The sequence below is a fragment of the Sabethes cyaneus genome, chromosome 2 (genome assembly GCF_943734655.1).
Source record: "Sabethes cyaneus chromosome 2, idSabCyanKW18_F2, whole genome shotgun sequence".
In the NCBI taxonomy this organism is placed as follows: Eukaryota; Metazoa; Arthropoda; class Insecta; order Diptera; family Culicidae; genus Sabethes; species Sabethes cyaneus.
The window spans coordinates 204236958-204252282 of NC_071354.1; the positions used below are offsets into that span (position 1 = coordinate 204236958).

At 42.6% G+C, this 15325-nt stretch overlaps 1 protein-coding gene across 3 annotated transcripts in view; it reads left to right on the top strand.

Moving 5' to 3' along the window:
* LOC128738228 (transmembrane protein 184B) overlaps positions 1-15325 on the top strand; it is a 59615-nt gene that overhangs the window by 636 nt on the left and 43654 nt on the right. For 2 of the 3 annotated variants that reach the window (XM_053833212.1, XM_053833214.1), the window contains exon 2: positions 12553-12988. In XM_053833212.1, the coding sequence (XP_053689187.1) occupies positions 12773-12988 (216 nt within the window). In that variant the 5' untranslated portion in view covers positions 12553-12772. Of the gene's footprint in view, positions 1-11971; positions 12075-12552; positions 12989-15325 lie in introns of all 3 variants that reach the window. The other variant, XM_053833213.1, reaches the window with a different exon arrangement.

The window sequence follows — 15325 nt, forward strand, 5'->3', positions numbered from 1 at the left end:
TTCTTTTCACGCTCTAGAAGTCGTAATAATGTTGGCTATGGTCCATTCCAGCCAGAGCAACAAACAGTCTTCGTCTTGCTTTACTTGCATAGCTGTTGTATAGCTGTATGTTGTGTGTGTTTCGTGAGTTTGCCTTGAGAAACGAAAAGAAAAAAATAGGGTTATAAAGCTTTGTCTTCTAGACTTGCAACTCTTGATCGTTGCTTGAAATGTTTGAAACGCTTGAAACGGATATGATGAAGACAAAGTACACGTCCTATGTTTGGCTTAAAAGAAAACGCCACTAGTTTATTGTGCTTGCAACGATGCAGGTATTTTATCTGCTGCATATCTTCTTAAGTGTTATAATCGAACAAGTATTTTTATCGCGATTGTTTTGATCTTGCTAATAAAACAAGAACAATTCGACCTAGGTATAATAGGAAAGAACGATGTCTAGAATTGAAAGTATTTTTTATGTTGGTAACTATTCTTTTATGCTATCACATTCCGACGAAATTCGACCTTCGGAAGTATTCTTAAAAAATCATAGCCAAGTACATAGTATCACAGTGAGAAAAAATTAACTCGCAGTCACACTCATTTAGAAACAACTATTTTTTTCTGGCATACAAAATAGCTATTCCTATATAAAAAAACAAAGTCTCATTTTGTGCGAACCGCGAAAAGAGGTGCTTTTTCTTCTATTATCCCTAATAAGGCCATTGCAAATCATATTTAAAGTTTTTGTAATGGCCTAATCGTAATGAAAGCTAAGTAAATAGCATAGAAACTTATTTTTTGCCCGAGAAATAAACTGAAATAGCTTCCAAATATAATCAAAACCAAAGAATCAATCACTCCATACTGTCGAAAACGTGAGAATAGTCCATTTTGCCCGATTCTTTCATACTTTCTTATGAGAGAATAAATGCGTTTTTTGAGAAGAGCGAACATTGGAATAACTGGGAAAAATGATATGCAAACTGCGAAAAATAATTGATTAGCCAGTTTGATGATTGACTGCATGGAGTGGACGGGATTTGATTCTTCGGCTTTGATAGAATTTTACTCACTTAATTCGACTTAACATTTGGAAGCTATTACATCCAACCGCCGGGTAAAGCCAGGCTATTAAAGTTCGTCAATCACAACATCACTTATTCAAATTTCGCTAAAAATTTTTGTATTCACCCAATGTTGGTGAGATACTATTCGCACTGTTTATTTCTTATAGATGTTTGCATTTTTGGTGAGGGTCGGCTCAAAAAACCTCTCTCTTGGGCCGAGCGGCTGAATATGGAATGCTATATTGCGCAACCTATACTGCCGCTACTCGCATAACAGTCCCATTTCGTATGGAGTTTCCCATATAAATGGGACTGTAGCGTATCGGCTGTATACCTAATGCCTATCGTAGCAAATCCATCAGCAGGTTGTAGGTATTGGATACCGAAACTCTTACATACCACGAACAATGAAAACAGAGATACAAATCGGATCACGGTATACTGCCGGTGGAAGCATAACTGCCCATGTTACATTTTGTCATTTTCGACATTTTGTTGTCTAACGTTATAATTATACATGTATTTTTATAATATGAATCGAAGACATGGTGTTTATATTAGAAAAATTCGAAAAAATTTGAAGACAATTTGTCCCACTGGAAAAATGGACGCATATTTGTCTCGCTGCATATACCTTTTCATATAAAATGCTTTCAAGTTGTATACAAAATATAGTGAAGTTTTTTAACATTATCTCGAAGAGGGACAAATAATAACATCAAAACTAAGTAATTTTAGAAAAATCTGTTTTTAAACTTTGAGTGCGATTTTCTCATTTTCGTGTTTTGTAACATGGGACAGATATGCTTCCAGCGGCAGTATAGGACACGACAAAGAATCGATTTGGAATGGAGATCGCTGCCAAAATTCCGGAAAAAGGAGTTCCGTGCAGTAGACGCAGTTGCAGACACTTCTTTTAAGTATCATATCTACTAAAGTGGCGGTAGAAAGGCAGAACATTGGTTTGGCAGGAATTTTTTGGGAGTGCTGGGAAAGCAAAAGCAACAATTTATCCAGTGGAGGCTCGTACCTAACCGTATGTGTGTTGACAATTAAGGCTAAATTCTGCAGCTACAGCTTAATCAACGTATACGCTCCGATAAATGATGAATCCGATGATGCTAAGGAAGAGTTCTACGGCAAGCCTCTGAACCTCTGGAGAATGTCCAAAACATGACGTAAAAATCGTCATCGGAAATGCAAATGCGCAGATTGGGAGGGAGGAACTCTTGCATCCTGCCATTGGAAAACATAGGCTTCATCTGTCGACGAATGAGGCTCATTATGTTAAAGGTTCATTCGCTATCTCGTCGTGTATAAGATTCGCGCAAGGTTTTCGAACGCGGCGAAGGCTCGCACTGAGAACATCCAGCGATTGACCGTGAATGCCAGAGAGTGACAAGTCAGAACAGAGAAAGGTTATAGAAGGTACCCACCATATAGAAAAACGCGAGTAAGAAGCACATTTCCGCCGGCGCAGAAGAGCGATTCGCCAACAGCAGGAACTTTTCTATGCCTATGATTTGCAATGATAGTACTGGCAACCTGCTTACTGATAAAACGGAAGTAGCAGCCAGGTGGAAGAAGCACTTCCAGACGCTGTTAAATGGAAAGATATATATTGTTTATTAATTAAAAGTCAACAGATTGCTCAATCCTACTGACTACTTAAGAACAGATATTCTGAATCGGGTTTTCAGCACGTTGCGGCTAACGTCAAAGTCGAAGTAGTGCCCAAGGTGATGTAATTAGTTCGCCGGTTCGGTATAAGAAAGAAGAAATTGTTCCGTGTTAAGCGCGGTTGAGTTAATATGTCGAGTCTTTCTAGAATCCAAGGGTAGTCAATACGGCATGTCAGAACATCTGACATGAAGACAGCTCTAGTTACGTCCCGACGTGTTTCCGGAGTGTCGAAGTTGAATAATCTGCAGCGTTGTTCATGGTAACCGGAGCGGACCGTTCCATGGTTACCTATGGAGGGCAAAGCGAATGAACCTCCGTTGCACCGACTCGATTCTTTGATCTTTGACGCAATCTAGACGGCGTAAAGGTACGCTTGATAGTCGGTATTCGAATATTATAGGATTTAGCTTTCTCGAGAACGTAATCACTTCACATTTGTCGAGGTTTAGTACCAAACGACTGTGTTTGCATCATCCAGCGAATGTCAACAGTTGCTCCTGGAGTGCAAGAGTGTCCGATGAGTGGTTCACTTTCAAGAAACGGTTTCAGGTCGTCGGCGAACACAAGCCGAAGACCTTTGTGCATTAAGCTGACGTCATTGGAATAAATTAGGAAAACCAATGGTCCCTGATAGCTACCTTGTGGGACTCCGGAAAAAGCAGTGAAAGCCGGTGAGATGAACCCATCAATAAATACATTAATAAGACGATTCGACAGATACGATTTATACCACTGAAGCAGCGACTCTTCATTGCCCAGTTTGTTCAGTTTTGCGACGGCGATTTGATGATTTAGCTTATCGTAAGCGGCGGAGAGATCCGTGTCGATGGCGTCTGTCTGAGTCGTCAACGCAATCCGTTACGTAGCGAATGAGTGTTAGTAGATTGGTAGACGTTGAGCGCTTGGGCGTTGTTGTCTATGTTTCTTTGGTTCCCCTTACGTACTGGAAACATGTAAGCGGATTTCCAAGCAGAGGGAAATATACTTGAGCTAATCGACGGGTTAAATAGACGTCGGATTGGAGCAACCAAGGCATCGATCATCATGACAAATCTGCAAAGCTATAAAATGATGGCTTTCCCAAAAGGTCAACTAAATACATCACAATTACACCAGAACATACATAGTTATTTTTCCCATCTTCTTCCACTCACTACCTCTCATTTTCTAACTTTCCTGTCACCACAACTCGACTTTATTTTCTATCACCAAACATTTTCTTCTTCGGCGTCATGCCACTCTTTCCACTTTCTTATGGACTATTCTTACTTGCTCTTCGCTCCACCATCTCTTATCCTCCGCCACTTAGCATAACTCGCTGACGTATGCAATGGTCGTCACCATGCAACGTAGCCAAGCCAAATCTTCCACGAGTCGCCGTGCACCGATCGGCTGCTGGAGAAGTCCAATGTCGCCCCGGTCTACACTTCTGTCGGCCCCGGTTACGTGCTGGTTGAGAAAATATTCGACCGATAATCTCGATTACGGCCACAGCTCGAAAAGCAGGAACCGGAACAGAAGATCCCGACGTGAGATCTGAGGACCCAAAAACCCTGGACGAAAGTCATCCAACATTAGCCGCCTGCATCCACTGTGAGCATAGAAGTATTTCCTCCTTGGAGGGTCTTTATCACTCTGGTCGTTTTCGTTTCTACGCCGCGATTTTAGCCAATGAACTCAAAATTATTCTCAGAGTCGAACTCCGGTACGGATTTTTCCAGAAGCGTGAAATGAACGCACGTGTCGATCACATCGCCTCTTGGTGATTGCTGTGTGAGTGAATGCTATCAGTGTGTGCTCGTTTAGCGTCATGAAATTTTACCTCTCCGTGCCGGATCTTTTTCTGTTTGTCCCCACGTCTAGTTTTGCAGACCAGCAGATTGGCTGGTAACTTGCGTGGCCAGTGAGTCTGTATGTGTACACGACACTTCCGTTTATTTTGTCTGACGGCATTCGTTATATCCTAACCTGTTCGAAGCAGAATTCAACTCTTTCATTCGGCAAGTACAATGGAGTGGTTTTTTCTCACCTGATGCTAGCACGTTTTTTTTTCCTAGTGCTATGTGATTCGGTTTTTCTTTCTAGCTAGAACAAAATCAGGCTGGTATCTAACGGTACCATCAGTATAATGCTGCTTTTAACGAAAACTGCTGCCACCGGTTAAGACTCGACGATGTCACGAGACGAAAAACGTGTTTGCTGGGATCTCCACTTTTATGTTCCTCTATCGCGTCGAAAACGGAAGACTGTATGACAGCTTCACTTATCGGCGTCCAATTGCGTAATTTTAGGCGAGTAGCAACTGTCACTTGACGTTAAGGGAAGGTGTGCTTACACGTCTAACACTATTTAAGCTAATTTGAGAGTAATTAACCTACGGATCATAACAATTAATCCACAAATCGTTACAAGATTTAAGATACGCCATCCGATCCACTGGAAGCGGAGCTTTACAACTTCAATGGGGCCTGCTTGATCATAGAATCGTCAATAGCCAGAATAGTGAGAGAATCGTCGAGATTTAGGACGCTGTCTAGTGCAGTAAATACTTCAGCGGACAAACACACAGTTGACAAACCATATCCCATTTGATCGCAGAGTCATTTCGAGATACACAGGGAGATCAGTAGGAACAGGATAAGAATTGTGAGCGATGGTCAAGCTGTGAAGTCATCAACACGGGAGGAGGTTGAGAAGACAATCAGTGAGCTGAAAACGGCAAGGCTGCTTAGAAGGACGGTATCCCGACTGAACTTCTGAAAGTGGGCAGCGAACGACTGTATGAAGCAAGACTAGAGTGTAAAAACTATTGGTTATATTGCTCAATTGTGCTTATAATGTGCCCTCCTGTATCTTTTTTTTTTGTTTGATTATAGTCACTTTAACAGATTGGGTCATTCGTGACTTCTGCGGGGTTGGGATTTGAACCCGGGTCCTCGGCATGAGAGGCGTGAATGCTAACCACTACACCGGGACTGACCCCTCATCGTGTATCCTGTTTTGTAGATTGAGACCGTTTGCGGAGTCCTTCGTCGGCAAGCACCAAGCTGGTTTTCGTGAGGGTCGCTCCACGGCGGATCAGATCTTTTGTTTACCCTGCGTCAGTTACTAGGCAGTTTCCGGGAGTACAACTTACCAACTCTGAGCCGTAGCAAATAATGCTAGAACATGGTTTTCCGACGAAACTAGTTAAGCGGATTCGTGCGACGCTGGATGGGTCAAAATCGTGCATCAGAATTATGGATGAGACCTCAGCCGCTTAGTAACGCGGGATGGGTTGAAGCAATGGGAAGCCCTCTAACCTGCTATTCACAATTTTATTTGAAACACAAACTGACTTTAAAGTCTTACGACAATATTCATAACCAATGGACGCAGTTGTGATGTGGCTCTACAGGAAAGGAGATAAACCCGCTATTCAACTTGCTTTGGAAGATACAATACAAAGGGCAAACGTGGAAAGGAACGGGACTATCATCACGAAATCTCACACCCTTTTTGGTTTTGCGGATGACGTTGATATTGTCAGAATCAACCGTAGAGTAGTGATGATGTCTTTAAGCCTTTTAATTGGGATTTACCATCACCAACATCTCCAAAACGAAAACATGGTTGCTGGTAGGCAACATGGGAGTTCTATCTAATGTTTTTAATCCTGAGGAGGAGCTGGATGGAGAACGACATGAAGTAGTGAAGGAATTCATATACCTTGCTACGCTCGTGACAAGTGACAACGATGTAAGCCGCAAAGTAAAACAATGAATTGCACCCGCGAATCGGACCTTCTACGGATTACGTTACCAGATGAAGTCCCGTAGTTCGCAAATTCGTACAACACTGGCGCTCCACAGAACACTAAGTGAATCCTCTCAGTGGCCCTTTACGGACACGAATCACGGGTGCTAAAGAAAGCTGAACCTAAAATTCTGCGATTAATGCTTGATGGTAGCTGGTCATGTCTTGGGCAGCGGTCGTATTCACGCTCCAACTGCGCGTAGAATTCGTCTTTGTCATCATCGGTACTTCAAAGGTGAGGGCTGTGCACGTTAATTATGCTTATATTGAAGAATCGGCCCTTGATTCTTAATCTGCACATTCGGGGGTTGATCGGCCACCACCCGATCACCCGCTTCTGCATCTCGCCCATCACTATAAAAGCTGTGCCCAGCTCGTGTGTATTGCTGCAGCACTGGTAGATGGTATGACCATCTCTATACGTACGTACCATCGTTCCTTTCCAGCATACCTCCTGTAGCGCTACGATGTCGAACTTGCGGCTCTTCACTTCTTTAGAAAGCACGTGGGTACTTCTGAGGAAATTTAGAGACCGACAGTTCCATGTTCCTAATTTCCAATCGTTAGTCCGTTTTCGTCGCCTGGGTCTTTGCCGATTGTTCCGATTAGAGTTATTATTATTACTTACGGAGCCCATTGCTTTGGTTGTTTTAGTGGTTCAGGCTTGCAAAGCCCGCAACCAACCCCACAGTATCGCCGGAGGGCCAACGTAGCTCGAAGGAGCCCTCCTCCGCTGTCAGCATACGACCTTGGTTTCCACCGGGGTTGGTTACCCGATCTCCACCGAGGTTGCTCGTATCACGGTTGGTACCACGAGGAGGTAGGGGTAGGAGTTGCTAGGTAAGAGGCTGTGAACCACTGTGGGGTCTATTTTATGCCCAGTGCACAAGACACCGATGGTACGCATTACCAAGCTGTAGGTCAAAATCAAAATTATCATCGGGGACTGTAATGCTCAGATTGGTCAGGAAGAGGAATTCAAACCGGTGATTGGACGGTTCAGCGCCCACCCGCAAACGAACGAAAACGGCCTAAGACTTGTCGACTTCGCCGCTTCCAAGAACATGGCCATACGTAGTACCTTCTTCCAGCATAACCTCTACCATCGGTACACCTGGAGATCACCCAACCAGACAGAATCATAAATCGACCACGTTCTGATAGATGGTCGGCACTTTTCAGACATTATCGACGTCAGAACCTATCCCGGCACTAACATTGATTCGGATCACTAACTAGTGATGGTAAGGATACGTCAAAAACTATCTGTTGTGAACAACATACGATACTGCCGCCCGCCACGGTATAATCTAGCGCGACTGAAGCAACCGGAGGTCGCCGAAAACTACGCGTTATCTCTCGAAACCGCGCTGCCGGAAGAGGATGAGCTGGATGAAGCCCCTCTTGAGGACTGTTGGAATACCGTGAAAACATCCATTAACAGCGTAGCCTAGGCGAACGTCCTAGGCCGTGTGGCACCGAATCGACGTAACGAATGGTTCGACGAGGAATGCCGGCAGTTATTGGCTGAGAAGAACGCAGCGCGGGTACAAATGCTGTGTAGAGCCGCCCGTCAGAATGTGGAGCGATACAAACAGAAGCGGAGGCAGCAAACCCGACTCTTCAAGGAGAAGAAGCGCCACCAAGAGGAGAAGGAGTTTCACGACACACGGAAGTTCTATCAGAGACTCAACGGATCTCGCAAAGGCTTCGTGCCGCGGGCCGAAATGTGCATAGATAAAGATGGAAGTATCTTGACTGACGACCGTGCGGTGATCGAAAGGTGGAAGCAGCACTACGATGAACACCTGAATGGCGTGCACGCGGAAGACCATGATAGCGGAGGAAGTGACCACATTGGTGCAGCAAGCGACGAAGATGTGCCACCCCTATCGATAAGGGAAGTTAAAGAAGCCATCCAGCGGCTGAAGAACAACAAAACAGCGGGAAAGGATGGCATTGGAGCGGAACTCATTAAAATGGGCCCGGACAAGTTGGTCGGCTGTCTGCATCAACTGATTGTCAAGATTTGGGATACGGAACGACTACCGGAGGAGTGGAAAGACGGGGTTATCTGCCCTATATACAAGAAAGGTGATAAGCTGGATTGTGAGAACTACCGAGCCATCACTATCCTGAATGCCGCCTACAAAGTGCTGTCCCAAGTCCTCTTTCATCGACTATCGCCAATAGCCAATAGATTTGTGGGAAGTTACCAGACCGGCTTCATGGAGGGTCGGTCTACAACAGACCAAATCTTCACCCTGCCGCAGATCCTCCAGAAGTGCCGCGAATTCCGAGTCCCCACGCACCACCTGTTCATCGATTTCAAAGCCGCATATGATAGCGTAAACCGACAAGAGCTATGGAAAATTTTGGACGAAAATGGCTTTTCGGGTAAGCTTACTAGACTTATCATGGCTACGATGGATGGGATCCAGTACTGTGTGAGAATCTCGGGTGGATTGTCGGACCCATTCGAATCTCGCAGGGGACTTCGACAAGGAGATGGTCTTTCCTGCCTGCTATTCAACATTGCGCTTGAAGGTGTTATAAGGCGAGCGGCGATCGAAATGCGGGGCACGATTTTCAATAAATCCAGTCAATTTATCTGCTTTACTGACGGCGTGGATGCTGTCGGCAGAACATTTGAGGCGGTAGAAGACCAGTACACCAGACCAGACCAGAAACGCGAAGCAGAGAAGATTGGCTTGAAGGTAAATACGTCTAAAACGAAGTATATGCTGGCGGGCGGGACCGAACGCGACAGGGCCCGCTTGGGCAGTACCGTGGTAATCGACGGGGATGAGTTCGAGGTAGTCGACGAGTTCGTATACCTTGGCTCACTGGCTACAGAGGACAACAATACCAGCCGTGAGATTAAAAGGCGTATTATCAGCGGAATTCGAGCCTACTGCAAAGAGTTGTTAGACTGCCGGACAACTATCCTGCAAAAATGGTTTTCGCATCAAATCCGGTAGGAACAAGACGAAGAGGGGCACAGCGAGCGAGGTGGCAAGATCAGGTAGAGCGAGATCTGGCGAGCACTGGGTGCCCGCGGAACTGCAGATCAGTTGCCATGGACCGAAACAGATGGAGAAATTATACTGCGCAGGCCTTGTCATAAGACGTTAGGCCAATTAAGCAAGTAAGTAAGTAGCTTGATGGCAAAATGGAGAATGGAGTGTGGCGCAGACTCATTAACCACGAGCTGTATCAAGTCTAAAAATGTGCTGACATAGTGAAGCTTAAACAATGTGGCAGGCTGCGGTGAGCTGGGCAAGTGACCAAAATACACAATCAATGAACAACCAAAACTATTTTCAGCAGAGAACCAGCAAGAGGCTTTAGATCGGCAGCCCAGGACCGGCAGTTCTGGGGACCATAATTCATTTGGCGCAGTTAGGCGTTACGCGTACGTTATTTTGGACATTTCCATTTGATTTTGCCGTAAATATCCAGAATAGCGGACGCGTAACGGCTGTCCAAAAAACATAAATCACTCTATTCGCAGTGAATTTGGTTGTAATTCATGGTGTGACGCCTCCCGTCTTGAAGGTAAAACTGGTAAAGAAACGTTCGGTGGCGAAATTTATTATTTTATCATAAAGCCTCCGATAAGTTTGTTTACAACTCAGAAAAAAGCAGCAGGCGTCGCACGTTCCACATTGAATGACCACACGGTTGTAATTTCACAGAACGATTTAGTTTAACGTCATTATATGTATTGCTCGATTAGTCACTGACCACTTTTCGTTTGTGTACATTATCGAACTCTTGCTAATCAATCTCAATCGTTTGTCTCTGTGGAATCCAAATAAAAACTGGTAGATAGGCGGAAGACAACATTACAGAGTTTTGTATTTGTAAAAAAAGGAGTATAAGTATGAACTGCTTATCAGCTAAAACATTGTCGAGAAAATTACTGATAACAATGATAAGTGGAAAGGTTTATTATCTTTTTCTCTCGTATTGTTGTCTTCACAAAGCTTGTGTGTCGTTAAATCAACCAAATACAATTATTTACTCAGACCTTTCGTCGATATTGGCCTCGTGTTGCTCGTACAGCCAGTGTGTTTCGTGCGAGCCACTATTCTCCGAAAGAATGAAGTCACCGTCGTCAACTTTCCTTCTGATTGTTACGTCTTACGTGAACTGACCTGTTGAATCTGAATATGATCTGTTTCTATCATATCCATCAATATTTCTAACTTATTGCTTGTACGATCACGGTCGGTTGTGCGCGGTCTTGGTCATTAATTTCTCGGTCACAATTCAGGAATAAAAAACAACAGTAGGGATAGTAAAATTTTAGTAGTAAAAAGATTAGAAATTGACGATGAAGAATAAAAAATAAAATTCTGCGATTCTTCAGCCCAAATCTGTGTGATAATTTTGTAAAATATCTACTTGTTTGAAAGTGGTGGATGATAAGAAAAACCTATATCTACATAAAGTTCACCAAAAATACTACTAGTTTCTATTTCAATATCACTAGACTTTAAAATACAATTTACAAAATAGCTTTTAATTGTTGTTTTTCGTTTATTAGAACTTTTAAATGCAAAGTATCCATTCAATTCATTCCATATTTTGATTGTTTGTTTTCTTTATTAAAAAGAATCGATATTTACTTATTTATAGGTGAGTTCTCCGTTTACAAAGTCCGTTCACTGACGATTGACTCAACGTGTGTGTACGCATGTATGAGATTGCCATCACATCCATCAGACAGGTATAAAAAAGGCTCATTTTTTGACCTTGATTTCACGCATAAAGATTTCCTTTGTGGTCAGTCAGTTCAAAAATCGCAACACAAAAAAACATCAGTTGATGGCTATCGAGGAAGCTGTAAATTAGCAAACCGAATTCTTTTCAGTCGAACCCAACAGCACCGGTGTACGGATGGCTGTTTGTCAGTAATTGAAGCCATCGAGTTTTCGCATGGTTCAAATGTTTACTTAACGCATCGCTTGCAGTGGTGGTGGTGGTGGTTGTGAATTTCACAGTAGAATTAACCAGCAGCCAGCCGAACAATGCCGCCGAATGGAAAGGTGCAATTACCTAACACGCTCTGTGGTTCGCAAAATTGCAATCTAAAAAACTAGAAACGTCACCTTTATGTAATTGTTGCCGCACGTGTGCTATCAAACAAAAGCGAACGTCAAATTGGAAGGAAAATTCTGCCGTAATTTGTGAATTTTTTGTGCAGCAGCAAATTCCAACCAAGATCACATTTTTCATTTAATTGTGCCATATAATCAGAGAATTTCTAGACTGAAGTTAATTGGAATAAAATTTGAAAAGGGTACGGGCAAGGTAAATTGTTTAATACAATATAAAATTCATAAAAGATAATACAAAAGCATTAAATTTGCCATCAGTTGTGTCATGTTCATTGTCATGAAATCATACTAATTTTGGTTTTTTCTTCTCTATTTCAGATCGCCGTCCCCGCGTTTCTTTGTGCTTGATTTAGATGAAAACTTAAATGCGACAACATTGAAAAATACCATGAACATCTTTGGTTAAATCTGGCACCATAGGGTAACCGTTTTTTTAAGAATCGATCGGATGAAAACACTCTGTTTACCACACAGTTGCAACGATAAGAAGAGCGACAGTGCAAATTCGCTAGCTAATATTTTGTTGAGTTTAATAATGGTTATTCAACCAGCAAGGTTGTAGCTCCATATAGTTGCTTACTTTATTGCAGCTATCGTGGTAAACGAGTCGCACCAATCGATTCTAACCCAAAGATAAACGGTGGAAACGATGCTTCAAATTGAGAAATGCATGAGTGTCAAGATTGCTTAAAATTGTTGCCGGGAAAATCCCTTACTAAACAGTGTTGTGACCCAAGTTGGGATTTTAACTGTGTTTTCAGTTGAAATTAAAGTGCAAAGTACCCCCAACTTGGTTGTAAATTTATGAAATCGGTGTCTTTGTGACAATTACAACCGATCTCCATCATCACCATTATCGTAGTTGAAATATTCATGCCGCTTGTTGCTTTATTTATTAGGCTCCGTTAAAAAAATTAGTGAGAAAAATAACGCAGAAGAATTGAAAAGAATTGTGAAATATTGTCTTTTGTGTCATTTGCAAATATGAGAAGTGCAACGAGAGTCCACATTGTGTGGTAGCTTGTTTTTAGTTTTAGCGAAAAACAAAGTTTGAAACAGTTGCTGCGGCTTCTGCAGGAGCAGCAGAAGCAGCTGCCACCGTAGCGAAAGCGAAAAATCATGAGTACGGAACATCCGGCAGTGGATTTGGCCAATGCGACCGCCAGTTCAAAGCCGAACATAATCGTGCATGCGACGGAAACGTCAACGGCGGCAGCGCTGGCCATCGATCCCCTGATCAGCCACGTAGGAGACGGTATTTTCCTGCAGACTAAAACCGCGCAGGGGCTGGCGGGAATTTTCGTGTGGATCGCTCTGTTCATCACGTGTCAGCAGGTGAGTGCTAATTGTTTAACACGAATTCCATCCTCATTTTCGAGTTTTAAGCTGAAAGTCTAGTTTTAACAAACTTCTAGTACTAAAAGGTTAGCAAAACAGTATTTGAAAAGGTTTTTCAACTCAGGGGAAGCTCACAAATGGCAAAACTGTTTATGCGAATTAAATGCTCTTTATTAAGCAACTATTTATTGATTTTGTAAAAAATAAAAGGTTTTCGAAAAATATTTGCGCTAGGTTTAAAAAAATCCTGTAACAAATCAGCGTTTTTTTTTTTGTTTGGAAATTTACTTAATTATTTTGAAAATGTGACAGTTGGCTTCCATGCCAATCGACCCAACATTCGGGATTTTCCTTCAAACGCTGCAGCAGCTCAAGAAACTGAACGAAACTTCGTTCTTGCCGTTGAGGTGGATAACCTGAAATTTCGTCCTTCTGCTGTCCGGCTCCGGGATCGTGTAACCAATAGCGCTTAACGTTGTTGTTGATGATGCCCAGTTCATTGGATGCCATACTGGAAACATAAAATGGGACCTGTAATTTTAAAACAATATCAAAAAGTTATTCTCACCATAAATCCGTCAACGCTTGAATAGCTAGCTTCCTCGTAGTGCTATGTTCCAAAATGCAATGGATTCGCTGATCTTCATCGCAGTTGATCAAACGGGATAAGAAACGCGAACTCATAAGCGGAAACCGAACTAGATTTATCAATTCACCTACGCGGTCGCTTCGGAAATCCCAATCTTCCAGTAACCATAAGCAGACAGAATACAGGACGTCTGCCTCAGCGAAAACTCCAATATAGTTAGACTTTAATAAAGTAGTAATATCTTCAAATGGGAGGCGTGACCACTCTTCGGACGCCACCAGCGGAATAAAATACACAGAAATACGTCCCAACATCATGTTTTGCAGAATTGTATGCTGGAAAACTCTCGCTTCGGTGTACAGAACAAATGCCGCTTTTTCGACTAATGCATTCGGGTCGTCCACGCAAGCCCAACACTGTTTCATCAGTGCCGGAATCCGGAGATATTCGGCCGCCACAAACACCCCGGCAAAATGCTCCCTCTGCAGACGTGGACTGGACGACAGTAGCCACTGATAGATCAGCTCGAACACCTCTGGCGTTACCCTCTCCAGCGGCAATGTCACTTCCGGAATGTTGCCCATTTCATCGAACACCTGGGAATAGCACTGCAGCAGCAGCAGGTGACAGTCGAAGGATCGCTCGCCGATATGAACCACTACATCGGTATCTTTGAAGTTTTTTAGTCGTTCGTCCACAAGATCCAGATGGTGCGACCTATGGCCGTGTTTGATTTCGCTCCAGTATAGTTGAGACATATTTCGATGGTTTCGTGTTCAAACGGGGACTGTAGATGAAAAATTTGTGAAATATGTGGCAGTGTATTGAACAGTAATTACCTATGGTTGCTGCGGTGATTAAAAAAGATAGTTTATGTAATATTATTTTCAGTGTGCACATTCGGAATATGCGGGCAAAAGTCTGGAATTTGAGCCTGTCGGGAAAAATGCGGAAAAAGTAAGGAATTTAGCGAAAGTTACTCTAAATCGTGAATTTATAAATTTACGTTCCAACGTAGAAGCTATATTCGTTGAGGAGTTCTGGCAGCACGGTTAAGAATTGTTGTTTTTATTTTATCGCTCCGTTGCTTTCGAAATTTTCAGTGTTAAAACTCAGCGTTTATCTACGTAGTTTGCGCAAGTGTGTTGTTTAGTGCGGATGGATTCCTAATCCCGCTGATTTACAAGGGATTAGCACGAATAAGTACATTTTCAAACTTAAAGTAGTTTCCGATGACATGTCATAGAAACCCCATAAAAAATAATTCGAGATACCAATTGTTTTCGACGTTTATTGACGAATATGGGTTTCGTTTGACATGTAGTTGGAGCTACGGTACAGATGATGTTGTTATGCATCAAAATTAAAATAGTTAAGCAGAGTTTTAAAATGTGTAGCTGAGTAACTGAAATGTTCTCTTCGGCTGTATTTTCATTAAAATTATAAAAGCGGATAATTTGAATGAATGAAATTTCGTGTTTAATGCAATATTTCCAAAATAGAACTTAAACGGTACATATATAGAAGAGAACTATTTCAAATCAGCTTCGCATGCTGCTTCTTTTAAATTACAACAACGATTTTGTCAAATTAAGGATAATGAAAATTATTCTGGAAGTGTGGATATGTAAAAGTATCCATGCGGGGCTTATTGTTTATGAAGGCGACTTCGGAATGTGCGTGTATATCCAGGCATTCTAGAAATGGGTCGTTGGATGAACAATAGAGCTATCACCTTCCCTCTC